The 15,862-nt window shown below is 37.2% G+C and overlaps 1 protein-coding gene across 3 annotated transcripts in view; it reads right to left on the bottom strand.

Annotated features, from left to right (window-relative positions):
* The window catches only part of NPAS2 (neuronal PAS domain protein 2), a 252,074-nt gene that overhangs the window by 77,960 nt on the left and 158,252 nt on the right, over positions 1-15,862 (bottom strand). For all 3 annotated transcript variants that reach the window (XM_036745177.1, XM_036745179.1, XM_036745178.1), the window contains 2 exons: positions 11,324-11,415; positions 5,085-5,174 (listed from right to left, as the gene is read on the bottom strand). In XM_036745177.1, the coding sequence (XP_036601072.1) occupies positions 5,085-5,174; positions 11,324-11,415 (182 nt within the window). The remainder of the gene's footprint in view (positions 1-5,084; positions 5,175-11,323; positions 11,416-15,862) is intronic.

The raw sequence follows: 15,862 nt of genomic DNA on the forward strand, positions 1-15,862 counted from the left end.
TTTCCTAGGAGCACCGAGAGGTTAAGTGAATTGGCACGGCCACATAGCTGGTATGTGTTACGGAAAAGATTTGAATTTTCATTTTGCCAAGGCTGTCTATCTACCAATTATGCCATGTTTCCTCTAACCAAAAAAAAAAATACACACACATATACAACAGAACAGTATATATGCATATGTATATATGTGTGTATATATACACATATATACATACATACTATATATGTGTATGTTGTTGTTGTTGTTTGTCTTTTGCTCTAGAAGAGGACCATGACATCAGGGAAGTGATGCCATGACTTGCAAGTGAACTGGATTTAAGTGAGGAGTCTCCAGAGCCATCTGGGCCCAGTGGTAAGATATAGATCAGGACAACTGGAGATGGCCCCCATATGTATAATGTATATGTGTGTATATGTGTATATATATATGTATATATATATACACACACATAAATATTGTTAGAATATATACATAGACCTAGTTATAGATATACATACATATATGTGTGTATATATCTACAGATCTATTACATTTGGAGAGCGAGAAAGAGAGAGAGAGAGAGAGAGATACGAAGTACTATATATATTCAGAGGAAAGGAGGAAAGGATCACTTCTGATGGGGGCTGCACTCTGGGAAAGGCAGGTGTCATTTGAAAGATGGGTAGGCTGTCAATAACAGAAAATCACAGAGGCAGCGAGCAAGATAGGTGCTTCCCGGATCCATAGACCAATCCAATTCATTTATGGTAACTAGCAATAGGAAAAGAAGGCAAAGGCAGACAGGTGAAAGGAATAAGAACTTTTAAATTTTTTCCTCATGCTTCCGTGAAAATACCATGCTGTGACTTCACGTATATAATGGGTCTTTTATTGTTTGCCTTCCCAATTGGGTTGGAAAGGGGCCGGGGGGTAGGGAGGAGAGAGAATTTGGAACTCCAATTTTTAAAAAAAATGTTAAAAAATGTAACTAAGATGTTCGTGCAATAAAAAAATAAATTTAAAAAATGCCATGCTGATACTCAGAACTAGGTATGTATTTATTCCCTGACTGAAATGATGCTTTCTTCTTCTTTCTGAGTCTTTAAGTCCTCCTTATCCCTCCAGGCTTAGCTCAAACCCCACCTGCTCTACAATAGATCACATTTCCATAGGGATTTACAAAGAACTTTTCTCACAACGCCCCTGTGAGGTGGAGATAGTTCAAGTACGATTACTCTCATTTTACAGATACAGAAACTGAGTCTCAGACAGCAAAGAGAATTGCTCAAAGCCTCATAACTGGTAAGTAAGCAATTCCTCCCTCCTCTGAATAGCCACATCTCTCTCTATTTATTGTACATCTTACCTGTTTTCCTTTGTGACAAGGCTGGCTTCAGTGGTGGTGGCAGTAGTTTGATGGACTCTCTATTATTCCCTGTGCTTGGAACTTTGCTCCTTTTTACCACTGTTTCATAAAATCCCTCATTTCTTTCAAGACAGTTCAAATATCATCTTCTACAGGGAGCCTCTACTAATCTTCCCACCTACTACTGCCTCCCCTGCAAAATTACCTTGTGTGTGTGTGTGTGTGTGTATGTATGTACACATACATGTATGTGTGCATATAGCCATATATAAATATATGCATATATATTTACACACACACACTCAAGCATGAATGCATTTTCCGTAATAGAATATATTCTATTCCCTGAAGACAGAGACAGTCTCATTTTTAAAAATTTCTATATCCTCAGGGCTTCTGAGGCATGTGGTATCATGGATAGAGAACTGACTTCAGAAGCAGGAAGATTTGGGTTTAAACCTTGCCTCTGACACATATTATGAGATGGATCCTAGACAAGTCATTTAATGTGTTAGTCTTATGGCAATTCTCTAAGACCATAAGTTGCTGATCTGCATCGGTAAAGAGTGACTCTTCTTCTGGCAGTTCCCTATATGATTGAAATCACAGGTCTAGTCCCTATACCCTACCTCTAGTACCTACCACAGTACCTGGTATAGAGAAGTACTTAAAAAATTCTTGTGGACTGAATTATTGATACTAGTAGGGATCATTGGGAAGTGATTATGTTATAAAAAGCACCAAATTATAATGTTGTTGTTCAGTCATATCTGACTCTTTGTGACCCCATTTGGGGTGTTCTTGGCAAAGATACTGGAGTGGTTTGCCATTTCCTTCTCCAGCTCATTTTACAGATTGGGAAACTGAAGCAAACAGGGTGAAGTAACTTGCCCAGGGTTACACAGCTAGTAAGTGTCTAATTTGAACTCAGATCTTCCCAACTCCAGGCCTGGTTTTCTATCCATTGTACCACCTAGCTGCCCTGCCAAGTTATAAAGGCATCAATAAAACTTTAAAAGCATTCCATCATGTATTATCATAATTGGTGAACGTCTCCTCTCTCTTAAGTAGATTGCAGGTTGTTATTTTTAGTTCCCATAATGGCTAGCCCAGTAGGCACTAAATAAAGATATTTATTGAATGGATAGATGGATGGATGAATGAATGAATAATTCCTTGGATTCCTAAGAAATCGTTTGTCGTTGACGACTGCTAAGGAATGTCTACTCCTGGGCCTTTATCCAGACCACTTTGGCTTCTGAACTCTCAACTAGTCTTGATTACCACTACACATATACTTCTTAAACCTTTGCTTGACCTGAGGACCCATCCTATTGTCTGGAACTCCTGGTCCCTGCCTGTCCATACCTTTTATGCCGCCATCCATGCTATAGCATAACACATAGACTATAACATAAGATTTTCAGTTATTGATATATTATCTTGTGTCATTTTCACATTAAAAAAATCTTTCCAACTGGACTGCAAGTTGCATGAGGAAAAGGGACCAACTATGTTTTGCATTGTGTGTATGTGTCTGTATGCACACACACATATGTATGTGTGTATATATATACATATATATATATCTCCACATATAAAAATATATATTTACACACACATACCTAACACAGGACTAACCACATAGTAAGTGCTCAGTGAATAACTTTGTTAATTATAGAAATACACACATAGTACAACTGGTCTGGCCAAAAGAGTCAGTGGTTTGGATTTTTACAAGGATCATTGGAGGTATACAAGGGAAAGTTATGAGGCACAGATGAGACAGTGTTTTTAAAATGCTTTTCAAAACTTAAAACACTATTTAACTGCTAGTCATCATTAGGATTAAATAAGATAATATTTGTAAATCACTTAGAACAGTGCCTGACACATAGTAGGCACTATATAAATGTTTATTCTTTCCTCTTTCCCTTATTACTTAGCCTTTAGTCACCAGGCTTCCAGTCCAGTGATGTTTTCATTCCCTGAGCCTTCTACTGTGCTCCTGATGTACTCAAGTGATGTTTATAAAGCAATGGGGTGGGGGGTGGCACTGGTAAATGTTTAACAATTGGACTCCAGAAAAAAAACAAAAACAATAGCATGTACAAATACACTTTTAAATGTCATCTGTATTATTAACACTTTCTTAAATCTAGACACAGGGGGGAAGGGAGAACATAAATCAAGGTCTGACTTGTAGCAATTACATTCAGCTATCAAAAGCTGCTTGGAGCTGGTTCTAGCACACCCCTAGAGGATATGATACACTCTAAAAAGCATTGTAGTAGGAGTCTGGAACCCTAGATTTTAACCTAGGGGACTTTAACCTTCTCTGTGTCATGGATCACTTTGTCAGCCTGATGAAGTGTATGGACCCCTTCTTAAAATGATGCTTTTTAAATGCATAAAACACACAGGATAACAAAGGAAACCAATCATAGTATCTATACTATAGATATATATATAGCACCTATACTATAGACATTGCGTATATAACCCCATAGTATAGATATAGTATATATAGCCCCTATAATATAGATATAGTATATACAGCACCTGTACTATAGATACAGAATATACAGCACCTATACTATAAACATAGTATATACAGCACCTATATTATACAGTATATATAGCATCTATACTATAGATATGGTATATATAGTGTCAATTATACTGTACAGCTATAAAAATATCTTTTAAAAACCAGTTCATGAACTCCAGCTTAGGAACCCCTTTTCTAACCCCAGCTATTTCATGGCTCAATGAAGACATATGAGAACTCCAGAGGCCCATATTTCTAAGTTTCTTGTACTGTGGATTTATGGTATAAGTCAATTCCATCAAATCTGAGCTTGGTTCAGTTCTACTATTGCGCACAGATGCCTCTTTCCTCAGCTCAGTGGCCTACTGAAATAGTCTCAGGGAGAGGAATTACTCGTTTTGAGAGATGCCCATCAGATGTGAGGAGAACCCCAGCCACGTGTGGGCACCTGGCAGCATAGTGGATAGATAGCTTGGCCTGGATTCCTGAAGACCTAATTTCAAATTCAGTTTCAGACCCTTACTGCCTATGTGATCCTGGGCAAATCACTTTAAAAAAAAATCTCTTTTTGCCTCAGTTTCCTCAGCTGTAAAATGGGGTAATAACACTTACCTCATTGGGTTGTTGTGAAGATCAAATGAGATAATAATTGTAAAGAACTTAACACAAGACCAGGCACATAGTAAGCACTATATAAATGTTAGCTATCATCATCACCACCACCACCACCATCATCACCACCACCACCACCACCATCATCATCATCACCATCGTCATCATCACCATCATCACCATGCAGTTGGCATAGTGCCTGACACAGAGAAGGCGCTAAATAAATGCTTATTTCTTTCCCTTTCCCTTCTCCATATAGATGGACAGATCTGTTAAACCAGTCAGGAGCAGAACAAGATCATGCTGAATAAGGAATAAGTCTGCGGAATTTTTGGCTGCCATCAGAGATAACAATCAGTTCCTTCAGCATCTACTTAACACAGTCAGCCAAAATCCAGACTTTTGAGAAGCAAAGCTGTGGTGCTAGGAAAAATCTGCACAAAAGGCCAAGAAGATTGTCTTGTATTCTGTTCAGTCTGGTTTTTAGCCACTTAAAAATGGGGCATAAAGTCCGGGTTCTACTCCAGAAAGCGAGGTTGGTCTGTATAGGCAAAGGACAGGAAATGAGTAGCTCACCGGTAAATGCCCGAGGAGTGGCGTGATACTATCCGATACATAGATGATGTTTCCATCTGTTGTCACTGCAATAATGAAGCCATCCAATGCCTGCAGAAAACAGAAGAAGGGAAAATACTTTAGCATATGCTTTTATGGATGATAGATTTTTACCTATTTTACCTTATTGATTTAAAGTCCCCCGGAACATTTCCATAAATAAGATCACAGCCCTTCTTTCTGACATCAAAGTGACTTTTTAAAATGGGAGGAAGAGTTTTCAAAAGCAAAAAGAAGAGGCTTAGCAAAAAAGATTACATATTCATAGGTTATAGAAATTAAGCAACTAAAATTTTTTAAAGTATAAGTATTGAACTGTTTCAAAAGCACAGTGGTTACTGTTACAAAAATGTAAATATCTTGATACAATTTGATGAGCGCACATGATTCAATAGTAAAACTTAACTGAGTAAAGTAAAACTTAACACCCTCCTACGAAGACTTATCGTGTGCTATGTGTTTGAGTTAGGTCTGATATCTTCAAGGCATAGTTAAACCTCCATTCCCTTCTAGAGAAAAAGTCATGGAAGAATTAGGCACTAAAGAACAACCAAATTGTTGAAATATCAACAATGGCCAAATACAAGGATTTAATGCCAATCTGGAGTAAATTACCTTTTCCAAGACATCTGGCCCTGGCTCCAATTTCTAATAGTCCAGTAAAATTGAGTTCCTTCATACATACCAACATTTCTGAACATCTAAATTATATAGACAGTGTTGTCCCCAAAACAATTAATATTTTTCATTAAGAAGACATAAATGCATGTTTATTTCTTATTTTTCCTTCATGAGATTAAAAAAATGCTTATTATAAGACATTCAGAAGCTGAGATCTCTAAGTAGAACCATAGCAACTTTGGATATATAATGTATTTATATTGGGTAATTAATGAGTTATTTGAAAGGAAGGATTATTTCATTTTTGTCTTTGTATTCTAGTGCCTGGCATTTAGTAGGTGCTTAAAAATAATGATAACTAACATTCTATTATGTTCCAGGCACTATACTAAGATCTTTACAATTATTATTTCATTTGATCCTTACAACAACCTCAGGAGGAAGGTACGATTATTTGCCCACTTGGTTAAGTGACTTGCCTAGGGTCACATAGCTAGTAAGTGTCTGAAACTGGATTTGAATTCAGGTCTTCCCGGCTGCAGGCCTAGAGCTCTATCTGTTGCACCACCTAGCTTGTATATTATTTCTAGATTCAAGGGTAAGAGACATTTTTTAAAAAAAATGAAAGCAACTCACTGGAAAATAAATCTGGGAACAATTATGTTCAAACTAAGATTATTTTTGCAATAAATCCTAACATTAAAAAAATAACCATTTCTGAAATATCTGCTCCAAATTTGAAGCCTGTTTATCTATGCTTTGGAGGGAAAAATCAAATGTGTTCTTAGAATCCCAAGAAGGCAAGTTATTGAAAAAATATGTGTAGCATTCAAGTAATACTTCCCAATGTTACTCCTTAAAAATAAATTCTGTACTTCAGGAGTAGCCCTAACTCCTTCAAGTCATAGGAGTGCCCTGAAGCAGCAATCTGAAAAAGTATTCCAATAAGTAATGTGAAAGAGTTAACACCCTTCTCAAAAGTATGTACCTAATGGACAAGTACATTATTTACATCTAAGGAGATTCTGGCTCATCGGAAATTTTTAAAAGAGTATTTTTTAAAAAAATTCATTTTTAATATTTATTTTAAAAAAATTTAAGTTCCAAATTCTCTCCCTCCTATCCCCAATATGAAATCATATTTCCATATCAGCCACGTTGCAAAAAATAAAAATAAAGAAGGCAAGAAAACTAAAGAAAGTGAAAAAATCCTTCAATCTGCACTCAGAATTCATCAGTTCTCTCTCTGGAGCTGGAGAGCATTTTTCATCAGCTCATCTGCAAATTAATACCAGACTTATTTTACTGATTTTCTTTATGTCCTCACATTATTTGAGTAAAGGTTAAGTCTTTAAAGTCTTAAGGTTAAGAACCTTACAGTCATTAATACAGACAAGGTTGCCTGTATATTGATGAAGTCTCATTCCTTATAATACTTCATCCTTTCACAGAGATAGATCATTGTTATCAAAGAGGTATATCCTGGTAACAAGGGTATGACCCTGTTCATCTCTCAGCTCTTATTCTGATATTGGCTTTAAAGGCCACTTTTCAGCCCCCTTGGCAGGCAGGTATACTCCTGCTGATGTCAATGGAAACCTTGCTCAGGGCAGTCTGGGGGGAAAAAAGAGGGGATGCTTTTCATCCGCTAGGACAGTGTGTCCACATTCCCCTTGAATGCTTTATTTCAGAGCAAGTGGGTGTTAATAGGCTGGAGGTATTTATAAAATGGAAAGAAACTTCCATCAGTTCAATAGCAATTTCTAGCAAACTTTCACTAACAGCCTCAGAATGCCTGCTTTAGTTTTAAAAGCCCCATCAGCATAATTTAAAGGTAATTTAATAGAATGTAATTGCCAAGTGATTGTGCCCGTATTATTGTAAAGATGACTTTGATCAGCGCTCTAAAATTGGTTACAATAGAAATACTAATGGCTTGAGATCTCACATCTACCACACAATACAGACAAAGGGAAACTACCACCTCTTTCTTTTTCTGTCCCACACTTAGAATGAAACATTCCCTATGTGTTCCCCAAACAAATTCTAGCCTAAAAAAGCCAGAATTTATACCTCTCCTGCTTAAAATTCAGAACCTCATGCACTCTTTCATTTACAGTAAACAGGAAGCCTGACCTACTTTGTTCTGTCTTCAATTCATCTAAAATGGTCTGAGATTCTTACTTTCCAGGTTCACCTTGCTGGGTGAAGCAACTTTCCCTCTTGCTAGTTTTCAGAATAAAGTTGTTTTCATATTCCTAAGCCTTGGGATCTTAAGAGACCTGATGATTTGTCTAAAACCCCACTTATGGACCTTAATGAAGGGAAGGAGGAAGGGTGTCTATTTTAGGAGGCATGTAGCAAATTTTGTTCGGGTGAATGGTCAGTGGGTTAGTAAATTTAGGGGTTAGTACCCTTATTCCCTCTCTGCCCCCTTCTTCCCCCCTAATTTTTGCTTGGAGCAACTTCTTTAATATAAGGAACTCTCTTTAATATAATGAAAACTCTCTGCCAATGTAGATCTGTAATTTTTCTGCTTTCTTGGAGAGTTGCCTGGGGATGTTTGATAAGTTAAATGGTTTGCCTAGGATTACAGCTTGGGGCTGCTAGGTGGTGCAGTGGATATAGCACCAGGCCTGGAGTCAGGAAGACCTGAGTTCAAATGTGACCTCAGACACATACTAGCTGTGTGACCCTGGGCAAGTCATTTTACCCCGTTTGCCTCAGTTTCCTCATCTGTATAAAATGACCTGGAGAAAGAAATGGCAAACCACTCCAGTATCTTTTGTGAAGAAAACCCCAAATGGGGTCACAAAGAGTCGAACATGACTGACAACGACAACAAAATCAGGGGACTTGAACCCAGGCTATCTCCTGCCTCAAAGGGCCAGTTCCTTTCACTATGCCACACTGCCTCTCACGTTCCTACCTTACCACATAGCTCTCTAGAACAGTGACAGAGTATACATGCAGAATATAAAATGATACCGAGAGGTGAAAGTATTCCCTGTTTACAGCTAAGTGACAGATACCCCTAGTGAAGCACATTGAGAGCTTTCACGGATGGGAGACTCAATAAAGCTAGAAACTGAGACAGAAATGTTGGTTTGTGGCATTCTCAGGTCACAAAAAAATTAAATTCAGAACAAAATGGCCTGAATAAACAGAGTAGGCTATTTTTCATTTCTAATTCAGTCATCCCATGCAGATGCAGTCTAAGGGTATCCTCCCTTGATACAATGGGTAGGTTGTTCATTTTATAGGGTGAGCAGGAAATTGTGCAATTTTTTTTTCAATTCATGACGAATGCAGGACATCTACACATATCTGCAACCACCTTATTCTAGCTGTCCCACCTACCTGAATTTCAGCCCTAGCCTCCAGTGCAAATCATTTTCAAGTAATGCTATCTAATTTTGACTATGCAAGCTCATGTTTCTGCAGACGTTTTTAAATGCCTCTGAAATTTATTGAATAAATGAGACTATGCTTTCAGTTCATAAATACGGCCTGTAGCTATAGTTCTGTTTTAGCTATATTTACATAAGAATGAAAATAGAAAGTTATTTATGTAAAGCAGTATAATGACATATCTATCCAAGCATTATATTTTACAAACAGCTCTATATTTAACTTGTTTAAAATGCATTACTGAAAAAGTAAGGTTTTTAGGCTCTTTACATACATTTTGTATGTAGATTTAAGCATTTTTATGCAAATGCTCATTAATATTTGTATATTCCATAATATTTGGACATAGTCATTATGGAATTTAATTATTCAAATACTTTCATTTTTTCTGTATATCTAATTAATGCAAAGTGAGGGTTATATCAGTACCATGGATGTATATGTGTGTGAAGAGATGAACAGATATGCCCAAAGAAGAAACTCTCCAAATAGTTTGCTAGTTATCCTTGAGATAAAGTTCCTATTTTATCTTCTTTATGTTAAAGTTACTCAACCCAATTCTCGCTCTGCATAGCATAAAAATATACAGAAGGATGCTTCTCTTGCCATCTTTCCTAAGGGAAAAGAGATTAACTTTCCCATTTCTGAGTAAATGGGAAAAATGGGAAAAACCTTGCCCTGTGTCTTAACTTCAGCTCTATCTTCAATCAGTGGTCAGAAAAATCTGAATGTTCTTTGCAGAAACTCTACCCTCATGTATACTAGATCAAAGAGCAGAAGCAACACAGTGTAGTGGTTAGGACACTGGTTCTAGAGTTAGAACACCTAACTTCAAGTCTCAACTATGGCATTTAACTGTATGATGCTATGCAAGTCACTTAACCCCTGAGACTGGGTTTCCTCATCTCTAAAATGGGAATATTAATAATAATGTGTTTTATCTGCCTCCGAGGGTCTTTTTTGGGTAAGTCAGTCTTGAAGTGTTTTATAAACTGGAGTTATTGTTTTCACCAGACCATAAATATTTTCAGAAAAATAGTTCTCTGCCCCCATAACAGTTTGAATCATTGATTTGGGAGGAAAACATAAGGCAATGGGAACCTACCATTTATCATGGAGAGGATAAAGGGGTATGTGTGTAGATGTATTAGATGTACACATGATTTCCTTAAGATAGTTCTCTAATCTCCATGAATAATTTTGAATCACAAAATTTAGATTACAATTTAACAAGAAAAAAAATAAAATTATAAATAATAATAATTGACATTTATATAGCACTTTAATGTTTTCTTAGTGCTTTGCATCTATTGTCTCATCTGAGCCCTGCAACAACCTTGTAGGCTAGGAACTACCAGGTACTCTTATCTCCATTTTACAGATCAGGAAATTGAGGGTCAGAGGGGTTAAAGAACTTGCTCAGGCCAACTCTCAAGCCTCAAGGCCACATTGCAGGATCAAAGACTCAAGGATGGAAAGGACCCTAGAGAACATCTAGTTTAAACCTCTCATTTTCCTAATGAAGAAATTGAGTTCCACAGAGGGAAAGTGATTTGCCTTGGATTACAAAGTTATTAAGGAACTTGGTGGCCATTTGACCTCATTCCCCTTGGACTCAAAATCCAGCCCTCTTTTCATGCTACCTCACTGCCTCTTTAAAAGTAGTTTTAATTCAGTGGAAACTTTCACAAAAACAGAATTTTAAAGTCCATCTTTCTTTTCAAAATGTATTCCTCCTAAGCACATAATTTTATAAAATGGGGTTAGAAATAGTCCTTGCATTCAGGGAGAAGGAAAGCAAAGCAAAGCATGTATGTAATTTTTCCCCTCCAGTATTATTTGCTCTTTGGCTTGCAAGTCATCACGTCTCCAGTGCAGAGTGAGAAAGCCAGGCACTTACCCCCCAGCAATAGCGATCTATGGTATTCTGATTTACTACTAAACATAGCTCTGGATCTCACTGCACAGATTTGCTTCATTACACCACCAAGTACTGTAGCCGCAGCACGAATGGGAGCAAGTAACCACAAGATAGGATATTTCTCACAGGGCCAGTTCTTGAAGGATTGTGGACAAATTATTACTTGGGCCAACAAGTCACATCCAGAGTCAGTAAGGCACATTTTCTTTTGAAACCCTTAAAACTAACTTTAAAATTCATTTTTTACCTCTAACATCAGCTGAGTGAATTCTTCATTACTGAGAAATGAAGGCTTCCAGTCTTGCTGGATGTCACAGAGTTCTGTTTGCGCTGAAACTTCTAAACAAATACAAATGTGTTGTTACTTTTCATTAGTGCATGTAAAAAGTACAGTTAACAAATGAGGCATAAGCTATTGCCATGTAATTTATGTAATTTGATATAACTCTAAGTAATTTGAGAAGATCACATGCCTCCTAGGAAATGGCAGATTTCTATATTACAGTTGACAATGGGAAATAATCAGATTACTTTGTTGAGAACAGACAGGGGTTAAGATGGGGATCCCATAACTTGACCATTTAAAAAAATTATTATAATTGCGTTTTAATAGAATTTGTTTCCTTTGTAATCCTATGTATTTTATGCCTTTAAAACATTATTCTAAGAGGTCCTTAGGCTTTGCCAGACTGCCAAAGCGGGTACAAGACACGCAAAAAGGTTACCAGCCTCTGGTCTAGAACTTGAAAGCCAACTTTGAGGTGCCTGGCTAGTCTGAGCATCTTTGGTTAAGAAAAGGAATGTCAATTCAATCCAATAAGCATTTATTAAGTGCCTACAATGTACCAGGCACTGTCCTAAGGGCTGGAAAGGAACTACGCCTGCCCTACACATGAATATAATGCTATTTTTATTTCTATGCAGCTAAGCCATGTCTCGCAGTGGCTCAAGTTGTGTTGTTGCTTCCTGAAGAGTCAAAAAGAAGCAAAGACTTATTAAGGTGCTATAGATGTTTTTACCCTAGAAAAGAGAAAAAACCTGTTCTTGTTCAAATTAGACAAAGCAACCAGTGGCTAAACAGTTAACTCTAGGTGGGGAAAAAAAGAAGGCTCAAATGTTTTAGATATACATATGGACATCTATTATCTCATCTGAGCCCTACAACAACCTTGTAAGGTAGGAACTACCAGGTTTCCTCATCTCCATTTCACAGATCAGGAAACTGAGGGTCACAGGGGTTAAAAAACTTGCTCAGGTCAACTCATCTATTTATATATGCTATCAAGCAATGGGTTCCTCAAATTCTCTGGTCTCTTCGTTGAGAAGTGAACAAACAAGTTAAAATTAACATAAAACAAAAAATGATTCTTTCTTTATTTTAAAGCAGTACAAAAAAGCAATAATCCTTGATGGCAATAACAGAGAAAGAAACCCAGGAAAGAAAACCATGTAAAAAGAGTCAATTAACAACCTATATTGAGTGCCCATTGTGTGTAGAACATTGTATAACAGCCAAGATTAATCTGCCCTTGAGATGAACAGGGTGGAAGAAAACCTTAGAAGTGAAGAAACTTTGTATTTGGGAATCTAACAGGGAGCTAATTCTAGTATTGACAGTAAGGTGAGTAGAAATAGGGGAAACCTTCCATTTCTCTAACTTTTACCTACCTATGTCTTCCAATTTTTCCAACTCTTGGAAAATTTATACTTGGGATAGCTTACTATCCATGATAGAATACTGATTTTTGTTGAAATATCTTTTTGTTGAATGGAAAAGCTCTCAGCTTGTGGCAAAAAAGGAAAAAAAAACCAACATATGTGACTTCTCTGATAAATCTGTGAATTGCATTTGTCATGGCAGAAGATGTTCTCTAGTAGGAAGACTGAACTCTCTCTTATGGCCCAAATTTCCTTTCAAAGAAGGGTTATATTTATCAATGGTATAGAAAAAGGAAACACAAGTTTCTTTCATGTTAATAATACTTAAATTATTTGGTATGACTAGCTACTTTCTAATAGAGTATAATAATACTGATAGTTACCCTTTCACTCAGTGGGGTGTTTCAGCATCCTTTAGTAATTATATTCTTTGGAGTATTGGGCCCAATTAATACAAAACGTTTTTTAAGATTAGATAAGCTGTCTCTAGTCAAGTAGAGAAAAATGTATACTGTACTTAAAATGCAACGTTATGATAACTCCATCAACACACAAACCATTTCATCTTGTTGCTATTTCCTTGTGTGACCCAGAATGGCCTTTTGAGAATGCCCAGTTTAGGCTTACATGGAGCCCACTGTGCCCCTTACCACACAAGTAGGGATAGCCTTGGAAGACTGGGTCTTTAAAGGTGTCCTTTGGCCCTTCTCTCTCCCTCCTTCCCCCATTTTATGGGTTTCATTCCTCTTGTAAACTCTGACCCATGGTGGGGTGGGGCATGGATTTCCACCAATAAAGAGAGTCTCATATCAAAGGGCTTTGGGATTATAGGTGTAAACAAAAAGGAGGGGGAGGGGTCAAAGTTTTCAAATAAAAAGCCTATGAAAAATTTCTATTTGAAAGCAATTAAGTCAACAATCAGCATAAGAAGTTTGATTGATTAGTTTTATATCATTTCCAGTTGTGTCCCACAGAGTGTGGCTCCCTGATCACAATGTCCACGTATGGTAGCGTATCTTAGGAAGGGGTGGCAGGTGCCATCTTTGCAGTGGTGCTAGCAAACAGATCAGGAAGTAGGACAGAAACATAAGAGCATGTACCAGGAAGTGTAAATGTTACCCTAAACTGAAATAATTCTCCCCTTTTCACAGTCCTTTATTTCTATTTCTACTGACTAAAGCACAAATACTCCTGGGACATGTGGATTGGGATTTCAGTGTTTGGGGAAATTAAATTAAATTAAATCAGTCAGTACTGAGCACACAGAAGGGAGATAAACAACTGGGAAATATGGCCCAGTGGAATGTAACATTTCCACTGAATGAGATAAGGACACCCAATTGTGCTTCCCTTATTTGCATTTAATTCAGGGCTTTAGGCTCATACAATCAGTGGTGTTGACTCAAAACAGTTTTAATTTCTCTGCAAATGAAAGGGGCCAGATTCTTGTTTTGATCTGCCCCACACTTCCACCCACCCATTCATAAACAGGGAATAACCAGTGATCAGGATTGCCTTAGAAGATGAAGCAAAGAACTGGCCAAAGTACTGAAAATGTTCACTGTAATGCCCTGAACCCCAGTTAACTTTACTTACCTTTGCTATCTGGCTTTCCTATAGCAGAAAGGCAGAAGAGGAAGATAAATAAGAGAATACACCAATGAATACCCATTTCACTAGCCACATCTACACAGAGGATTTTCCCTAGGTAATGCTTCAGGAAAATCTAGCTTTTGCCTAGAATCATTGAGCTAAATGAAGGAATCTTGAAGCAAGAACTGGTGGTGCGGGAAGGGAGTTGTATACTGTTTAAGATTCTGGACCAGCTCTCATTTTTTATTTAATGGTGTACAAATTTGCTGCTAGTTGAGACCAGATTTTCCAACTCACTTTGAGAAATAATGTAACAAAGAATGGGAATTGGGTTGTATTTATTAAGGTCCCCTATTAGACTATGAGCTCCTTGAGTGAGGGCAGAGGCTGTGTTTTCATACAGTGCCTAGTACAAAGTAGGTACTTAATAGATGTTTGCTAACCTCTGGAACAGATGCAAGGGAATTGATGATAAGTAGGGCAACCCCTCATAAAGAGAAATGAGAATATCATAGCTATTACTGTTTATTAGGATTCTTACGGACTGATTTATTAATATAAATTCCTTCTGGCTTCATTCTATGATTCTATGATTCCCCAAGACAATGGTAGTTCTACAATATGTCATACTACTTGGGTTCAGTCTTTTTTTTTTTTTCAATGATATTGACCTAGTTTGAGTAATTCGGGCAAAATTTTTTTTTACCCAAATTACCTGCTACTACATGTTCACTTTTATTGGAAATCTAAGTTTTTAGAAAGTGTGCCGATTTAGGAAATATTCTGGTTCCAATATCGGGTGTTTTCAACTAGTATTGCTATACGTTTATTCCAATCCTACCAGGTTGTTCTTCACTGACATTTTTAACTGAAGATATTAACATTCTTCTTTCCTCTCCCTTGGGCAGCTTTGAAAAAGAGGGTGTATTATTACTGTCACATTTTTTAATAGGTATATATAATTATCAAAGAAATTGCAAAAGAATAATAAGCACAATGAAACTTTCAGATGTCCCAATCATGCCCTCTCTCATGAAATCATCTTGTCTGTGGCAAAATTTCAGTGAAAGAGAAGCATCGCCGTAATGATAGAATAACTATAATTATTTCCTCAATACTTCTGACATATGTGACTTTTCATTATATTTGAAGTCAGGTTTTTTTTTAAAGAGGTTATGCTTCTCATTCTTGTTAACATCCTTCCACTTTTTTCTCTTAATCTGCAGGTGGGAGGAGGGAAAGGTATAGTTAGCGCTAGCAGAAAAAGAGATTGGTAAAGGGCACAAGAGAATAGGCTGACACAGGGATTTTAATAACCTCTTAAGAGCTTAGTTTGACAGCGGCTTCAAGAATCAACCAAAAGTATACCACCTTTTCAAACCAGGACTTGATGCTGTTCAGAGGTCCAAGAGGGTGAGAACGATACAAGGATGTCCACACATCAGAATTAAGGACAGAGACAGGGAGGGGAAGAGAAGTTGGCACTGTCCTCTCTGGTAGGAAATCAATGCAACTGCTCCCAAATTTTTATAAG

This window comes from Trichosurus vulpecula, chromosome 2 (assembly GCF_011100635.1).
Source record: "Trichosurus vulpecula isolate mTriVul1 chromosome 2, mTriVul1.pri, whole genome shotgun sequence".
Taxonomy (NCBI): Eukaryota; Metazoa; Chordata; class Mammalia; order Diprotodontia; family Phalangeridae; genus Trichosurus; species Trichosurus vulpecula.